The sequence below is a fragment of the Pantherophis guttatus genome, chromosome 2 (assembly GCF_059756535.1).
Source record: "Pantherophis guttatus breed Tessera chromosome 2, ASM5975653v1, whole genome shotgun sequence".
In the NCBI taxonomy this organism is placed as follows: domain Eukaryota; kingdom Metazoa; phylum Chordata; class Lepidosauria; order Squamata; family Colubridae; genus Pantherophis; species Pantherophis guttatus.
Window position 1 is genome coordinate 229872358 of NC_142064.1, and position 16596 is coordinate 229888953.

The 16596-nt window shown below is 36.9% G+C and overlaps 1 protein-coding gene across 1 annotated transcript in view; it reads right to left on the bottom strand.

Moving 5' to 3' along the window:
* LMCD1 (LIM and cysteine rich domains 1) overlaps window positions 1–16596 on the bottom strand; it is a 67031-nt gene that overhangs the window by 36774 nt on the left and 13661 nt on the right. The window contains exon 2 of the mRNA XM_034431642.3: window positions 1388–1476. Within this exon, the coding sequence (XP_034287533.2) occupies window positions 1388–1476 (89 nt within the window). The remainder of the gene's footprint in view (window positions 1–1387; window positions 1477–16596) is intronic.

Sequence of the window (16596 nt, forward strand, 5' to 3'; positions counted from 1 at the left end):
CATACAGGGAATGTGACATTTTTAAAGATGACATCACTGCTGAAAGCCTGGCATCCTTTGACAGAACTATCTGAGCTGCTACCCACTATTGGAAATGCCAGAAGTCAGAGATACGCAATTATATAAGATGGCCTTTTAACAAAGAACGTTAACAACTCAAATGCAGTGAATGAAAAATTAGCAGCATAATGTTACTGATCTGGAAAATTGACAAAGAGCACAATGCAGTTTTGTAGCCCTGCTACATTGATCTAGAGTTCAATTTTCTGAAGGAACAAAAAAAAAAATAACTATACTAGTTCCAGTCTGGTCTATAGTGTATTAAAGTTAATAAGTTTCTTTCCATTATCTGAATGGTGAAAGTGAAAGAAGATTTCAAGGCAAATTTGCATCTTGAATAGGGGCTGCTTTATTCTGTTTCAGCGACTGAGAATAAAGAGAGACGGTGGATTATTGCCAGTTATACAAGGAAGTTTAAACATATACTGTCTACACTGCTTCTAATAGGATTTTTAAAAAGCTAGCGATTCCACTAAGCACTTATTGGTAATATGCATCTAGTATATTGTTTTAGTTTTGACTTAATGGAAGTGAAATCCACTAGATTTGAATGTGGGCATGTATGATCTGAACTACAGACATGGTGAATTCAAGCATCCAATTCAAAATTTTAGAAAAGTAATGAATTAACCAGCCAAACTTTGACACCACTATTTTTACATTGTAACTCCTTCTACATACAAAAGCATTGAGATGGGAATTACTAAAGCAAATTTGATAGAAAAGGCAAAGGCAAATCAACAACACTCCCTTTCTCTGATGGATTAGACTAGTATACCTTCTCACCTATAATCAGGAGTCACCTTTTCTAACTTTTAAATATTATCATAAAACATGCAGCTCACTTTATCAGATGCACAACCTTCGACAGTTTCTACCCTAAAGAACAATTGATATTGATTGATTGATTGATTGGTTCGATTTATATGCCGCCCTTCTCCAGAGACTCAGGGTGGCTTACAATGCATTAAGCAATAGCCTTCATACTTTTGTATATACCTGCTTAGTAGGGCTTTGCCTGCCCCCCCCCCCCCCCCGTTCATTTAGCAATAGGACTTAGACTTATATACCACTTCACAGCCCTCTCTAAGTGGTTTACAGAGTCAGCATATTGCCCCCAACAATCTGGCTCCTCATTTTACTGACCTCAGAAGGATGGAAACTGAGTCAACCTTGAGCCGGTCAAAATCAAACTTCTGGCAGGGAGCAGAGTTAGCCTGCAATACTGCATTCTAACTTCTGTGCCACCACAGCTCTTAGTAATTGCCCTGAATACAAACTGAATGAGAGCAGAAAATAAGAACAAAAGGAATAGTAAAACGTTTACCTCCAAGAATGTGGTTCAAAACCAGCACACTTTTCTCTGCATTTCAAACAAGGCACACCTCTTCCTGATGGTTGATGGGTAATTGAGACCTAAAGAGAAGAATATTTTTTAAAAATCTATTTTTATTCACTTATACTAGACTTAATTAGTACACATTACGACTAGGATACACAATATTAAAAACATAACGAGAAAAAGCAGCTGTAACTGATCCAGCGAAGAACAAGTTTAACTCAACATAGTTAATCAGAGGTATACAAACTGTTGCTACACGCCCCTTAGTCTTATTTCAAAATACTCTGTAAATGATGAATTCAAGTCTCTTGTAAAAACTATATTCTCCATCCATGAAACCTGCTGGGTACATCTGGACAACAAATTTTGCTGCTCTGGCTGCTTAATGTCAACTTGAACACCACTTTATCCTTGCAGTTTTCGATTCCTTAACCATGATGTCTATGGTTGTGTGAACCCAAGGGGATATCATAGTTGGTGAACATGAACCATGATCTGATTTCCATCACCTTTTCTAAATAGAACTTTCACTGTAAGATACTCAAGGAAAGTATCGTTCAAGGAAACTTTCCAATTCTTCAGGAAGAAAAAGATATATATCTTTTTGGCTTAAACAAGAGTAAACGATAGGGAGGGAATTCATTCAGATACTAATACAACATCCCTTACCCTGAACTTTTTTTAAAACCATTCCGTGCTTTAACTATAAAGGTATAGGATGACTCTTGCACCTGGAACTTGTTGATTTTGGGTTTCAGATACATAGTATAAACCCAGCAACCCTAAAATATTCCTACTCTTTACCCAAAGCAACTGTTTAGTTTTTGCTACATTTTAATAAATCCTCCTATGTGCTCTGTATATGGCCCATTAAGAAAGACATTTTCTGAAATATAATTTGAATGGAACAATTGTTCTGTAGCTGTTGTTTTTTAAACTACTAATCAGATTTTCTTGCAATTCATGGAAAATACCCAGTGATCTACCCAGAATCTAAATACCCAGAATCTAAATCTACCTAATGCTCACCCTATCCCTTGATTATTCCCATAAGTTGTATCCGGAAATAGCAAAAACATGGGATATGCTCTAGCTTCCAGTAGTATCCCATACATTTTATAAAATTGCATCTAGAAAAAAGCAGACAGCTCAAAAATCTAAATGTTAAATGTCCTATCAATGGTTATGGAATATTTTCATTTTTAATGTTTGAAACACATGAATGAAAATCCAAAAACCACACCATGGTTTATATTAATTTGAGTTATAAAAGTAGCAGTGTCTAGCCTTGGAAACCACACATAACAGATCCACAATATAACAAGTGCAAAGTTAGAAATTTAATAAATGTCAAGTGTTCACATCCATACCCTGATTTCCCAATCGTTTAAGATGTCCTAAAAGTTAGTTTTATAACACTGTTCTGGTTTTTCTTGATGGGACGATAGGTGATTTGTCCTATAAATAAACCTATAAAAGCAGTTTGTGTTGAAATTAATTTTAATGTGTTGAAGAACAGAGGCTGCTTTGAGTTTATTTGGAGCAAGTGTTTTGACCATTGTCTCTAAATTGGAAGGCATTCTTGCCTTTGATCATTTTCTGCAGATTAAATGTGACAGTGGAGTCAAAGAAAGGAAAAAAATGTACTGGAAGAGCCAAAAGTTAAGCTGTACCAAAAGGAAACATTGTAGAGAAAAGGATAGCATGGAATGATCCCATAATCATCAGCCTTGTCATTCCCCAGCCCAAGGAATTTTTGTAGAGGCCAAAAATCTAAAGATCAAATCTTCAGATCTGGCAAGTAACTCTGCTTGTTCAAGATCCTAACCAGAAAGGTGCCAGTTTGGTTTTTCTTTCTTTCTTTCCTTTCTTTATTTTTTGCTGTATCTATTTTTTTAAAAGAAAACTAGCAAAATAAATATTATGCATTTATGTTTCTGTAGAGATTGCCAATATACATACCAGTCAGCATACACACCAAATACTCAACTCCCATTCCGGTATTACTAGCTCATTGTGGTGGAGACTCAGCCAATATCCACAATCCCAAGGGAGATTGTTTTCTGTATGGCTTTTGAATCTTAATTATGTATGGTTCTAAATAACTTGCCATAAGATCACATTCTTCAGACCTTTCACTTTGTGCTCAGAAGATGCAGCCCAGGATTTACAATTACTGGTAAATGGTTTTGCGTGTAGAGCTAAGCCAAGACTTATTTAACAACAGTTTGTCAAATAAGTCACAGGGAGCCTGGTTCATCCATTGTGGCTTAGCATAACATGGTTTATGTGCTTTTGATGAAGCACAAAAAGAGCAAAAGCAACCATCTAGTTGCAGATGCAAGTTGGCATTGTTCAAGACAATACTCTGATAACATTAGGAGGACAGGCCTTAAAAATCTGTAGAACAATTCAACTATCTTGGTAGAAGCATCATGAATACAGATGGGGGAACAGAAGCAGATGTGAAATGCTGAACAGGCAAAGCAACTGCTGTCTTCCAACCTAAAAACATTAATCTTAAATGGAAGGATGCAGACATTGTAGCTGCGGACTGACAACTGTAGAGTATGCTTGTAGTCCAATGTGCTTAGCATAGGATGTAATTAAAAAAAAATATAGCTTGATGACATTCGGGCAGAAGAACGAAACTGAATGGAATTCTCATTACTGTATGAATGTTAGCTGAATGCTCTGTTATTTTTAATTTTCCATCATTACACAAAAATGAAGTGTCCACAGGAATGTTAATATACACAAAGTTCAGTGTAAGTGTCAATCTAGTAATCATCTTGTTCCTTTCTAAGGATTTGGTCAGTAAATTCCTCCTTATTTTAAAGTAGACATTTCCTGATCACAAGAGCTTATTAAGTTGTGGAGGAGTTTCCTGGAGACATGGGTGCATATCACTGGAGGTTTTCACACAAAGTGAGGACAACTATTTGTCTGGCATAGGATGAAAATACCTGGCCTGGACAGGAAGTTGGACTAGAAGACTTCTAAGGTCCCTTCCAAACTTTTTTTTTAAATTTGATTTATATGCCACCCTTCTCTGGAGACTCAAGGCGGCTTACAATGTGTTAAGCAATAGCCTTCATACTTTTGTATATTTATACAAAGTCAGCTTATTGCCCCCACAAACTGGGGCCTCAATTTACCTACCTTAGAAAGGATGGAAGGCTGAGTCAACCTTGAGCCTGGTGAGATTCGAACTTACAGTAATTGCAGACAGCTGGTGTTAATCACAATGCTATCAGTCTGCTGAGCCACCAGGCCCATTTTATGATTATGATTCTTTCTTCTGCTTCCAATGAAGAATCCTAAACATTTGTAACATATTTGATAAAAATTGGGTAAACTAAAGATCAAACCTATTTTGCTTTCAGATTATGGTTATGATTATGGTTCTTTCTTCATTATGGTTCATTCTACTGATATATTCTTTTTAATATTGTAGCTGTACATGGACCTTCTGAAACATGTGTACAATGTAGGTAAAGTAGACACTACTTTTCAGAAAATATTCCTTTGCTATAACTTTTGAGAGCAGAGACATCACCCTGTTGACAAAGGTCTATATAGTCAAATCTATGGTTTTCCCAGTAGTAATGCATAGCTATGAAAGTTGGACCATAAGGAAGACTGAGCACCAAAGAATTCATGCTTGAGAATTGTGAGAGTCCCTTGGATTGAAAGAAGATCATATTAGTCAATCCTAAAGGAACTCAACCCCGACTGATCTCTGTAAGGAGAGATATTGAAGCTGAAGCTCAAATATTTTGGCCATCAAATGAGAAGAAAGGACTCATTATAAAACACCCTGATATTTGGAAAGATTGAAGGCAAAAGGAAAAGTGGATGGATGAGATGGTTTGATAGTGTCATCAACACAGTATGTTTGGGTTTGGGCAGGCTCTGGGAGATAGTGGAAGACAGGGGAGCCCTGGCATGCTGTGATCCATGGGGTCGTGAAGAATCAGACATGTCTTGACAACTGAAGAACAACAAAATATCTTTTGACATAGTGTAGGACTCACTATAATAGACAAAATCATGTTCTTCCTTAGTATCTTGAATATGAATTTCAGAAAATATTTTTCCACAGATGATAAATATTATCTTAATTGAATGCTTGCACACCAAATACAGCAGAGAGGATGGTTTAAAGAATTGGCAGAGATTGCAAAACCTGGATTTAAAACCAACCCCTGCTGTCAATGCTATCTGCCAAATATTCTCTTTGAAAAACAAGGCCTTGTCTACATTTAGAGTGTTTTATAAAAACCTGCTGTGCAGATATACAGATCTTTAAATTGTGTTCTGAAGTCTCATAATTGTTGTTGGCAAACTTTAAGGAAATGAGGGAGTAACTGAAAAGATAAATTTGACCCATGGAAAACACAATTCAGAAGACAAATAAAGAAGAAATGGAGATTCTTATCCTTTGAGTTTTGCCAGTTCTGCCAACGTAAAAGTACCCATTGAAGTCTAACTGAATGAAATATCAAGTTCAGTTTTACACACAAACTAAAAATGAAAAATCCTGCAGATATCTGGTATCTGTAGGATGAGAGGAAGACAAACAAATTGGAACATGTATTTTCCTTATTTTACAAATCAATATTTCATGTGCTATTTCTGACAATATAGTAGAGACCAGATACACAAATATAGGCCAAGCTAAAACTACAGGCTATGTTGAATGTTCACATTAAAACCTAGGAAAGAACTTAAAAGGATAGCTCAGTGGTACACATCAATGGCATTGGATGACTCTCACCCTAGTCATCACTTCTTTACCCTTCTACCATCGGGAAGGAGATATAGAAGTATAGCCAGCCGTATAAACAGGCTGAAGAAGAGTTTTTATCTGTGGGCTGTCAGACTCCTGAATGAGAAATAACATCAAAACTATGTAGTATGATGGACTGCAGGGCCGGCGCAATGTGTAACATGTTCACACTGGTGCAATAGGACTGGGTGTTTTGTTAATATGATTTATTGGGTTAGGGATTTTCTGTCTTCACTGTGAGTTGTATTGTGTTTGGGGGGTGAGTGCACTGAGGGAGCTCAACCAATCTCATTGCACATATGTTGTGCACTGATAATAAATAATTGAATTGAATTGAATTGCATGCATAGAACATGAAACCTACACATTCAGGTATAGATTAAGATCCTCGTTGGTCAGAATTTGAACCCCTAGAGGTGAAATCAATGACAATAGCTAGAGGGACATTGGTGTGGCAGAGATGGCTGGTACTGGCTCATAAGAGTCAACTGTTAAATTTTCTGGAATTTTGCTGGTTTGTTGAGAGCAAAACTGAGCCACATTGTTGGGATGCCAATCAGTTGTTCAGCTAATCATGCTAGCAGCACAGCATGGTGAGAATAATGGAGTCAGCAGTGATAGTGAGATAGGGAATGACTGCAATATGGGGTTTGGTTTTGGTGGTGTGTTGATAAATTATTATTAAACATTTACCAGCACATCACTGGTGTAGCGAGACCACCACTGTAGCAGGCTATATTGCTATAATACAGCTTCCCCTTAGCAAATAGTTACTCCTTTCAGCCATTGTTGCTTCTAATCATACCAGTTTTGCTGGCTTTCTAATCTCTTAAAAGTGCAATCAGCACCCAGACAAAATGCTTTTGACAGAAGTGTTCATTTATCTGTAGCTCACAAGTACAAAAAAAAAAGAAAGAAAGAAAGAAAAAGATTATGGTTGGGAATAAGATGATGAGTAAGTCGGGACATTATAAAAATGTCAAATTAGGCATGATGCAAAGCAAATGGAAAAGGAAATAAAACGTATTGCTTCTTCATTATATTTGAACCCGGAGTTACCCAATGAAACTGAATGGTGGGAGAATCAGAACGAAAAGGGAATGCATTTTCGCACAACACATGTGGAATGTGTTGTTTGTGGTTCCAACTTGGCTGGCTCTTAAAAATGTACCAGACAAAGTCCTGGAGGAGGGAAATTAATGAAGGATGAGGCTATCAGTGGCTATTAGCCAAGATGGCTGTATATTTCTGGGAGGGAACGCAAGCAAGAAACTTGTCCTCATGTAGTAATTATGTACATGAACACAGTTCATTGTGAATGTATTTCATTGGTCACTGGCAGTTGTTTCTTATTTTCAATTTATTTAATTGTACATCAGAAGTGCAATATAGAAGAAACATCCTCGATCTACTTTCCAATTGTTTGAGGATTGCAACTTCCAGACTTTTATGCCATTCTGGCCAGGAATTCTTGGAACTGTCTCAATATACATAACTGTCTCAATAGTTTCAATATATCTGGATAACATCAGACAGATAAGACTGCACAAGTCAATTTAAATAGTTCATTTGCAAATAAAAAAATACAAGAGAAGGGAGGAAAAGCTGATTTAAACATTGCTTTCAAAACGATCTTAGAAAGAATAAGATTAAATTTCTTATGGTTTTATTTTTGGGGTAAATAGTTTGATTGGACTATGAACAAATATGTTGGTTTGTGCTGCTAAATTGACATGCAGCTGTCAGGACTTCCATTCCTTAGAACTTAATTGCTACCATAACAAATTGGACTCACAATGTCAAAAGCAATGTAATAGTAGATGTTTTTGCAGAATAAAGGATTTTTTTTCCACGCTTTTCAAAGAGTTACAGAGAGGTCTGAACTCTATCATCTCCCAACTGCTGAACACATTAGCAGAAACCAACAAAGACCCTCCACAGACAAAGTTACTCCACCCCTGTGGTAGTTTGAATGAATCAATAAACTATTCCTAACACGAAGCAATTGACATGAAACAGATTCAGAACTTGTTGTTATTATAATCATGATTTTCTAGAATCTCTAAATCCAGTTGGGAGTTTCTTTTGATGAACGGCTTGCCATGTTCAATCGCTAATCCTCTCGACTGAAAGGATTCCCAAGGCACGTATCTCAGGGAGGTGAATTTGTTCCAATGTTCACCATTACGCAGAGCAAGTCCATCAAAATCCTGCTGACAGGCTAAAGCAACTCAGGCATAAAATACAAGGGCAATAAAAGGAAAGGGTAATCATTCATACAAGTTTGTGTGCTGTAGCTTTTCATAGCACAAGGAAAGCCTTGGAAACATGTTTTTTTTTCTTCCCCCCCTTTGGCAACTTGGACCATGGACATTTGTTTCAAGAGAATACTCAATAAAATTCCATTTTATTTTTATGCGTAGCACTATTTGAAACTTGGGTGCTCTCTATTGAACCTTAAATGGGTTAAGTTAAAGAAAGTTAAATTAAAGATTGGGGGGGGCACATTAAAGATGTTGAGCTTGATAGCCTAGATTTGAGACCCGAGGAACAGGGTGAACTCCTGTTCCTTGCCCCAACTCCTGCCCAGATAGCAGTTTGAAAGCATGCAAATAAAAGTAGATTAATAGATACCACTGCAATGGGAAGGTAGCAGCATTCTGTGTTTCTTTGGTGTATAGCTAATGCTGGCCACATGACCATGGAACTGTCTTCAGACAATGTGGCAAGAAACGGAGATGAGCACAGCTGGTCCAGCACTCATGCACATGCCGGACCCGGAAGAGCAGCTGGCAATGGCGCACGTGCCCACAGAGAGGGCTTGCGTGCCACCTGTGGCACACGTGCCATAGATTTGCCATCACGGCCCTAGAGTGAGACACAACTGGACAGGAAAAACTTTACCTTTAAAGGTACTTTTTCAAAAGACAACTGGACTTGTTTTTCCTTGAAGACATTTTGCATCCATCCTTCTATCCTCCACCATTCAGTCAGAACTGAAGAAGCTTCTTAGATGAGAAGCAAAACATTTTCAAGGAAAAACAAAGTCCAGTTGCCTTTTCAAAAAGCACTTTTGGGACAACCATGACCTAGATGACTGAGAATCTCCATAGACTCTACATTTAAAGATGGATCTTCCATCCAACATAAATACCAGCATTTCTGCTCGTGCTGCATCTATTGACATTTTGGTGTTAATGCAAGGATTAAAACATAGTTTGGTGAAGCGGTGAAGGTGCTATCCTAGAAACCAGGAGACGGTGAGTTCTAGTCCTGCCTTAGCAATAGCACTTAGACTTATATACCGCTTCATAGTACTTTACAGCCCTCTCTAAGCGGTTTACAGAGTCAGCATATTGCTGACAATCTGTGTCCTCATTTTACCCACCTCGGAAGGATGAAAGGCTGAGTCAACCTTGAGCCTGGTGAGATTTGATCTGCCAAACTGCTGGCAGCTGGTGATCAGCAGAAGTAGCCTGCAGTACTGCACTCTAACCACTGCGCTACCACGGCTCTTAGGCATGAAAGTTGGCTGAGTGACTATTGGTCCAACTCACCTCACAGGATTGTTGTGGGGAAAATGAGGAAGCCTGAGGTATGTTCACAGCCTTGAGTTACTTATAAAGCAATAAAGGCAGGGGGGAAAAAACTAGTAAATAAACACAATTAAATAAAAACAAGTAGTTTATCCCCTTATTGTGCTCTTTATAGCAACTTGCTACATGTAAATAAAGAGGCTTCTTGATTAACAAAACTCCAATAGATTACAATTGGTTTTTTTATAGACTAAACTGTGTTATCCAGCCTATTTCAGTAGATCAGTTATACCAATAAAAAATATCAGTGATGAGCTGGCAGGATTAGGAAGCTCACAAAATCAAATCCCTTAAGCAAAAGAAAAGTTACTTGACTTTTAAGGTCTCCATGGCAAATTAGGACATTCCTGAAACAGCTACGTCTGTTGTCCTATACTAGAAACAGGAGAGCTTTGTCTACAATCTATCCTTGCTTGAACTTCTCCTTGTATTAATGAATACAGGGCCCAGTGTTCTAAAGTTTACTTTGATTCCAAGGTGAAAAACATGGCAGACAAAATCAGGATAAAAAGTCAACAGCTTGCTCAAAGCTTTACTCACTGGGAGGAACAAAACCAGAGCAAATATTGGAGGTGCAAACAGTTTCCAACATACAATAATTTCATTCACTCCTAGAGCTTCATCCTGGCAAAGACAGAAGAGAATATTGTGAATAGAGCTGAAAACGCTGTGGGAATACTGGAGGAAAGAAAACCCTCTTATATATATAAGGTATAACCCTCCTCTCTTTTTTTCAACCCAGGAGAAAAATGTGTAGAATTTTTACAGAAGAAAGATTTGCAAACAGAATTTTAAAATGCCATTCTATTGATAGGTATACGCAGCAGATGGTACTAATGACAGAGAGGAAGGGAGGAAGGCAATCCTTAGACAAATGTTTGGAATTAATGTATACTAAAAGATAGTCCCAAAGGTGCTTTTTCAGGAGGCAACCGGACTTTCTTGTTTTTCTTTGAAGATGTTTCGCTTCTTATCCAAGAAGCTTCTTCAGATCTTACTGGATGGTGGGGAACGGAAGTCAGAGCTGAAGAAGCTTCTTGGATGAGAAGCGGAACATCTTCAAAGAGAAACAAAGGAAGTCCGGTTGCCTCCTGAAAAAGCACCTTTGAGACAACCATGACCTGGATGACTGAGAATCTCTATAGACATGCTAAAAGAGAGCACAGTAAAAATGGGCTGGTAATCTATAAAGGTATCATTTTATAGACATACTGATTATTGATACTTCTTCTCCAGTGTGTGAGACAACAAATCCCACACTGACAAGTTTAACAACTGAAGGTTCTACCCTGATATCTCTATCTCACTATGTTTTGAAATACTATATTTATCAATCACATTGTGCTGAATGATTGACACTTCTTCCAAGTTATTTCACAAATATGTATACAAATAGTATGATTTATGCATACTATTTACTAAGTAGTTGCCTTATTCTGAATATCAAATACCTAGTTTGCTCAGCATAAAGTTTACAGGTATGATATAATAAAATATTTCTCTCTCCATGGTAGGATAGTATTAAGAGAACATTTCAAGTAACGAATTTTCTTTTGTCCACAATAATCTGTATTCCATAAGTATTGTCAATGCTAGGAGTGAACAATTTTTAAATTATTAAAATTAACTTAATTAACTTAAAAAAATTAAATTACATTTAATTCCTAAAGCCCCGAAAACCAGCTGAAAAATTTTTGGTTCATCATGGTTCTTCTTGCAATCCTTTGAAAATCTACTATTTACAGTATTATCTCAAGCCACTAAAAACCGTGATGGTGAACCTATGGCACATGTGCCAGAGGTGGCACGTAGCGCCCACTCTGTAGGCACGTGAACCGTTGCCCCAGCTCAACTCCGCTGGGCATGCACGTGCGCCTTCCGCCAGCCAGCTGGTCTTCAGGTCTCTGCTGTACATGCGCAAGGGGTGGGGCACATGCACAGGAGCCGTGCGTGCATTTGCGCGTGCGTGCTTTGGGCATTCAGTCCGGAAAAGGTTAGCCATCACTGCACTAAAACTTCCCCCTGTCTTTGCTAATCCTATCCAAGGGAAAAAAAATGATTTGATTCAATTATTTATTTTAAACTAAATCTTTTTGTTTTGTTTAATACTCTCTATTCTGTTAATAACACTTAATAGTCCCATTACCAGAAACATTTTAATTTTGACACCAGAAGCATTTTATTTTTAATAAAGTCAAATTCTTGCTATCTGCACTAATCAAATATCTTGTAAAATTCAACAGATTGGTAAATTGAAATCTGTTAAATATAATTAAGCAAATTCAAATCTTCGGACCTCTAGATATTAAAAGAAAATTGGACAAAAATTATGAAATCACATTTTAGCTCTACAGTATGTGATATAAAACAGGCCAACACAAGTGAAACGAACCAACTTCTGCCATGATTCCCTAATGACTATTTGGTATGTTATAGCAATATTTACCCTGTACAATCCTCAATAATTCTTTATGTATTGCTGATAAGGCAGTTCATTCCCAAGAATTAAAATATAACATTTTCTTTTTCTCTGTGTATACCTGCACAAGTACAAAATCATAGCAAATTGTTCCACAGCCTATTTTTGCTGTTTTTAGAACTGCATACTGCACACAAAAGCTGTTTAAAACTGAAAGGATAACGATAAACTCCAATGAATCTTAAACATTTACACGAGTACCATAAATTTTCAGTATTGGTTCTTTTATTCTTAATGTTAATCTGTTCATTTCTGCGCAATCTAAAATCTTCTTTATTACTTCACCTTCTGATGGGATTTTTTCTACCTTCCAATTTTGTGCAACTACAATTCTTGCTGCTGTTATTATGTGTATAGTTAAATACGTATCTTCTTTACTATACCTCTCTGGTAAAATACCCAATAGAAAAACCTCTGGTTTTAATTCTATACACTGGTGTAATATTTCCTCTAACCATGTCTGTATTCTAATCCAATAATTTTTTGCTTCTATACATAACCACCACATATGATAATATGATCCTGGCAAGTGCAAACATTTCCAACATTTAGCTGATTTATCCTTAAACATTTTTCAGAAAAAAAAAAAATCAATATTAGTTCCTATAATTTTGTGGAGAATATATGAATGTTTAGAATCACTTCTAGTCCAGATTAATTTTTAGCCTGTTAAATCCTCCAGATAAATGTTTATGCACTGGTTACACTAATTTTCCTCATCATGAACAACTGTAAATGAAATTCACAACTGATTTCTTAATGACGAATAAATATAATGTGCTGATATGATAGCTATGGTGCAGCAAACACTACAGGATACAAAAGCAGGTACTCCAACTGGAACAATTTTGGATAGAAACACAAAATACGGTTTACAGGTAGTCCTCAATTTATGACAATTGAGCCCAAATGTTGTTGAGTGAGAAATTTGTTAAGTGAGTTTTGCCCCATTTTACGATTTTTCTCACCACATTTGTTAAGTGAATCACTGCAGTTCTTACATTTGTAACATGATTAAGTGAATCTGGCTTCCCTAATGGCTTTGCTTATCAGAATGTCGCAAAGGGGGAATCACATCACTCTGGGACACTGCAACCGTCATAAATGTGAACCACTTGCCAAACATTTGAATGTAAATCACGTGACCATGGGGCTGCTGCAATGGTCACGAATGGTCATAAATTACTTTTTTTTCACTGCTGTTGTAACTTCGAACGGTCACTAAATGAAGTCGAGGACTACCTGTACTGCCATAAATATTGTTTAGGAGCATTTGATTGGTTAACAGTACTAGGAAGCAAAACAAATTACAATTTGGTCACCACAGTAATTCTGGCCCCTCATACTCATTGCTGCCACAAGAAAACCAAAGCTCAGATAGCTGCCAAATGTCCTCCTGTGTGACAAAGTCATAACAACGCAAGAATCTCTGCAAATACTGTACTCTTCTAAGTGCAAATACTTGGCAGGATGCCCTTTCCAACTACAATGTGTGAATTCACGATAAGGGAGAAAAGCAGCTTTTAAAAATAGAGCTGGAAGAATTTTCCAGTAACTGGATTTAAATGGATATTTTGAAAAAGGATCCCAGGCACTAAACAGAAAACAGAAACTTAATACAGGATAAATTTCAACTTGCTGGTAGCGATTCATTTCTCAAGTTAGATGTGTTTTTTTGAAAAACTCACCAGTTTTTTCTGTGAACACTGCATTCGGTTTTGCTTTTTTTTAATACACTTCAGTGATGCGGGCATTGTTACTGTTAGGAATTCTAATTGGACAGAGTGAATTCTTTCTTTTTCTTGGTTGATAGCTGTAATTGCATTAGCTAGTATTAGGAAATTCTACACTAATAACTTCTTTTGTTGCTGTATGAAGTATTTCAGGCCAGGGGACACATTTGGAATTTTGAAAACATTTTCTGGCTTGTGATATAAGATAGTAAAACAGTCAGATCGCTCACAATACCTCTTCTACCTTCCCAAAGTGATTTTATCTCCCTTGAGCGTATACTGGACCAAATTGTGTCTGTAATAATTATTTAACAATGCCTAATTTACTAAAGCTAACATATAACTAATAAATGCCATAAAATGGTTGTTTTTAAAAATCTGGCTGTGAAAGTTTCTTCTCACAAGTTCAACTTATGTACCAGACGTTTGGAGCAGGATATTATCATTATCATAGTTCAGCCTTCAACAAATTGCTTTTCCTTGAATTTTGAATAACTCACCTGCATATAATAAAAAATTCAGCTATTGAATACATCTTTTAATAAGAAGTTTTGTTTTGCTGTTAACTATTAAGTTCAATATAGCATTTGCCAACATGGTTTCCAGATGTATTAGATCTGTAACTTCCAGAACTTCAAGTGAACATGTTGCCTGGGAATTCTAAGAGTTGAACTTCAGAACAGCTGGAAAGCATCAGGCCATTTTTAATATAATGGTCCATGAAGGAGCTTATACACCCTATCTGAAACCTCAGTTTACCATTCCACAGAAACTAGTATTTGGGGTGATTACCCATCCTTCAATAAAAGCATAGCTACTATTATCATTTCAAGTGATAAGCAAGTCTAAACATTTAATAGCTGGCCTTTAACTTTGTTTAAAAACTTAGCCCAATCCACTTTATTGAAAAGGCGGAAAGAAAAGCTCTATTTATGCATTTTTCAGCAATGTTTGTTGTTACAAATGCCCTTTATATATTTGTCATACCTTCAGGTGCCTTGGAGAATAGCTTGACTCCCTCTTCTTTATGGCAATTCCTGAGATATTGGAACACTGCTATCATGTCACCCCTAGTGCTTCTTTTCATTAAACTAGACATACTCAATCCCAGCAACTCTTCTTTATATATTTTAGCTTCCAGTCCCCTAATCATCTATATAGGTCTCCCACCTAGCAGGAAGAGCTTGCTAGCTGTTAGAAAAGAAAAAAGCCCAGAATCGAGTGGATGTGATTCTACTGAGCTGGTTACGTAGGGAAAACCTGGCTAGAGGAAAAAACACACATAAACCCTACAAAGAAGTAAGAAAATAGATACTATACCTTTACAGGGAGAATACATAAGATATGGGTGTGGCCTACTGATGAAAGCAAATGAGCTAGAAATAGATCTATATAGGTCTCCCACCTAGCAGGAAGAGCTTGCTAGCTGTTAGAAAAGAAAAAAGCCAGAATCGAGTGGATGTGATTCTACTGAGCTGGTGCTGCAGAAAAACCTTGGTTACGTAGGGAAAACCTGGCTAAAGGAAAAACACACATAAACCCTACGAAGAAGTAAGAATATATATATATATATATATGAGAAAGTGAAAAAAAAAAGATAAAGGAGTCCCTGCAGGCGGGGCCGTGAGTTTGACAGCCCTGCTCTAGAAAGAGCGCAGTGAAGAGCAACAAAGATAATAAGGGGACCTGAGGCTAAAACATATAAAGAACCGTTGCTGGGATTGGGTATTTCTAATTTAATGAAAAGAAGGACTAGGGGCGACATGATAGCAGTGTTCCAATATCTCAGGGGTTGCCACAAAGAAGAGGGAGTCAAACTATTTTCCAAATACGGGAAGGCAGGACAAGAAGCAATGGGTGGAAACTAATCAAGGAGAGAAGCAACTTAGAACTAAGGAGAAATTTCCTGACAGTTAGAACAATTAATCAGTGGAACAACTTGCCTCCAGAAGTTGTGAATGTTCCAACACTGGAAATTTTTAAGAAGAGATTGGACAGCCATTTGTCTGAAACAGTATAGGGTTTCCTGTCTGAGCAGGGGTTGGACTAGAAGACCTCCAAGGTCCCTTCCAACTCGGTCATTCTATTCTATTCTATTCTATTCTATTCTATTCTATTCTATTCTATTCTATTCTACTCTACTCTACTCTACTCTATTCTATTCAACTATATTTTTACTAATAAATATTATGCATTACACTGCCATTTAGCAGCTATGTACTTTAGCAATTTAACTCTTTAGAATTACAGTTTGTTCAATTGTGTACACTTGAAGGAAAAAAGGCAACATTTTACTTTTTTAAACTCCAGTTTTGAAACCAACTGTCTTGAGTTTTGCTTAAGAAAAAAAAATACTCCCCCTGAAGAAGCCAACAAATTTTGAATTCTGCTTTATATCTCATTTTTAAATCAGATCAGTCTAGTATTAAGAATCCTAGTCTATCCACTCGTTTTGTTTTACTTACAGAATATTCTTCCCGCTTAAACATCAACAATGTTTAAGCCTAAAAATGAACAAACAGTGGAAACGTGAGGACCCTGAAAATAGCCTTAATGAATTCCAGATTCTGCATGCGCATGTTTGCCCAAACGCC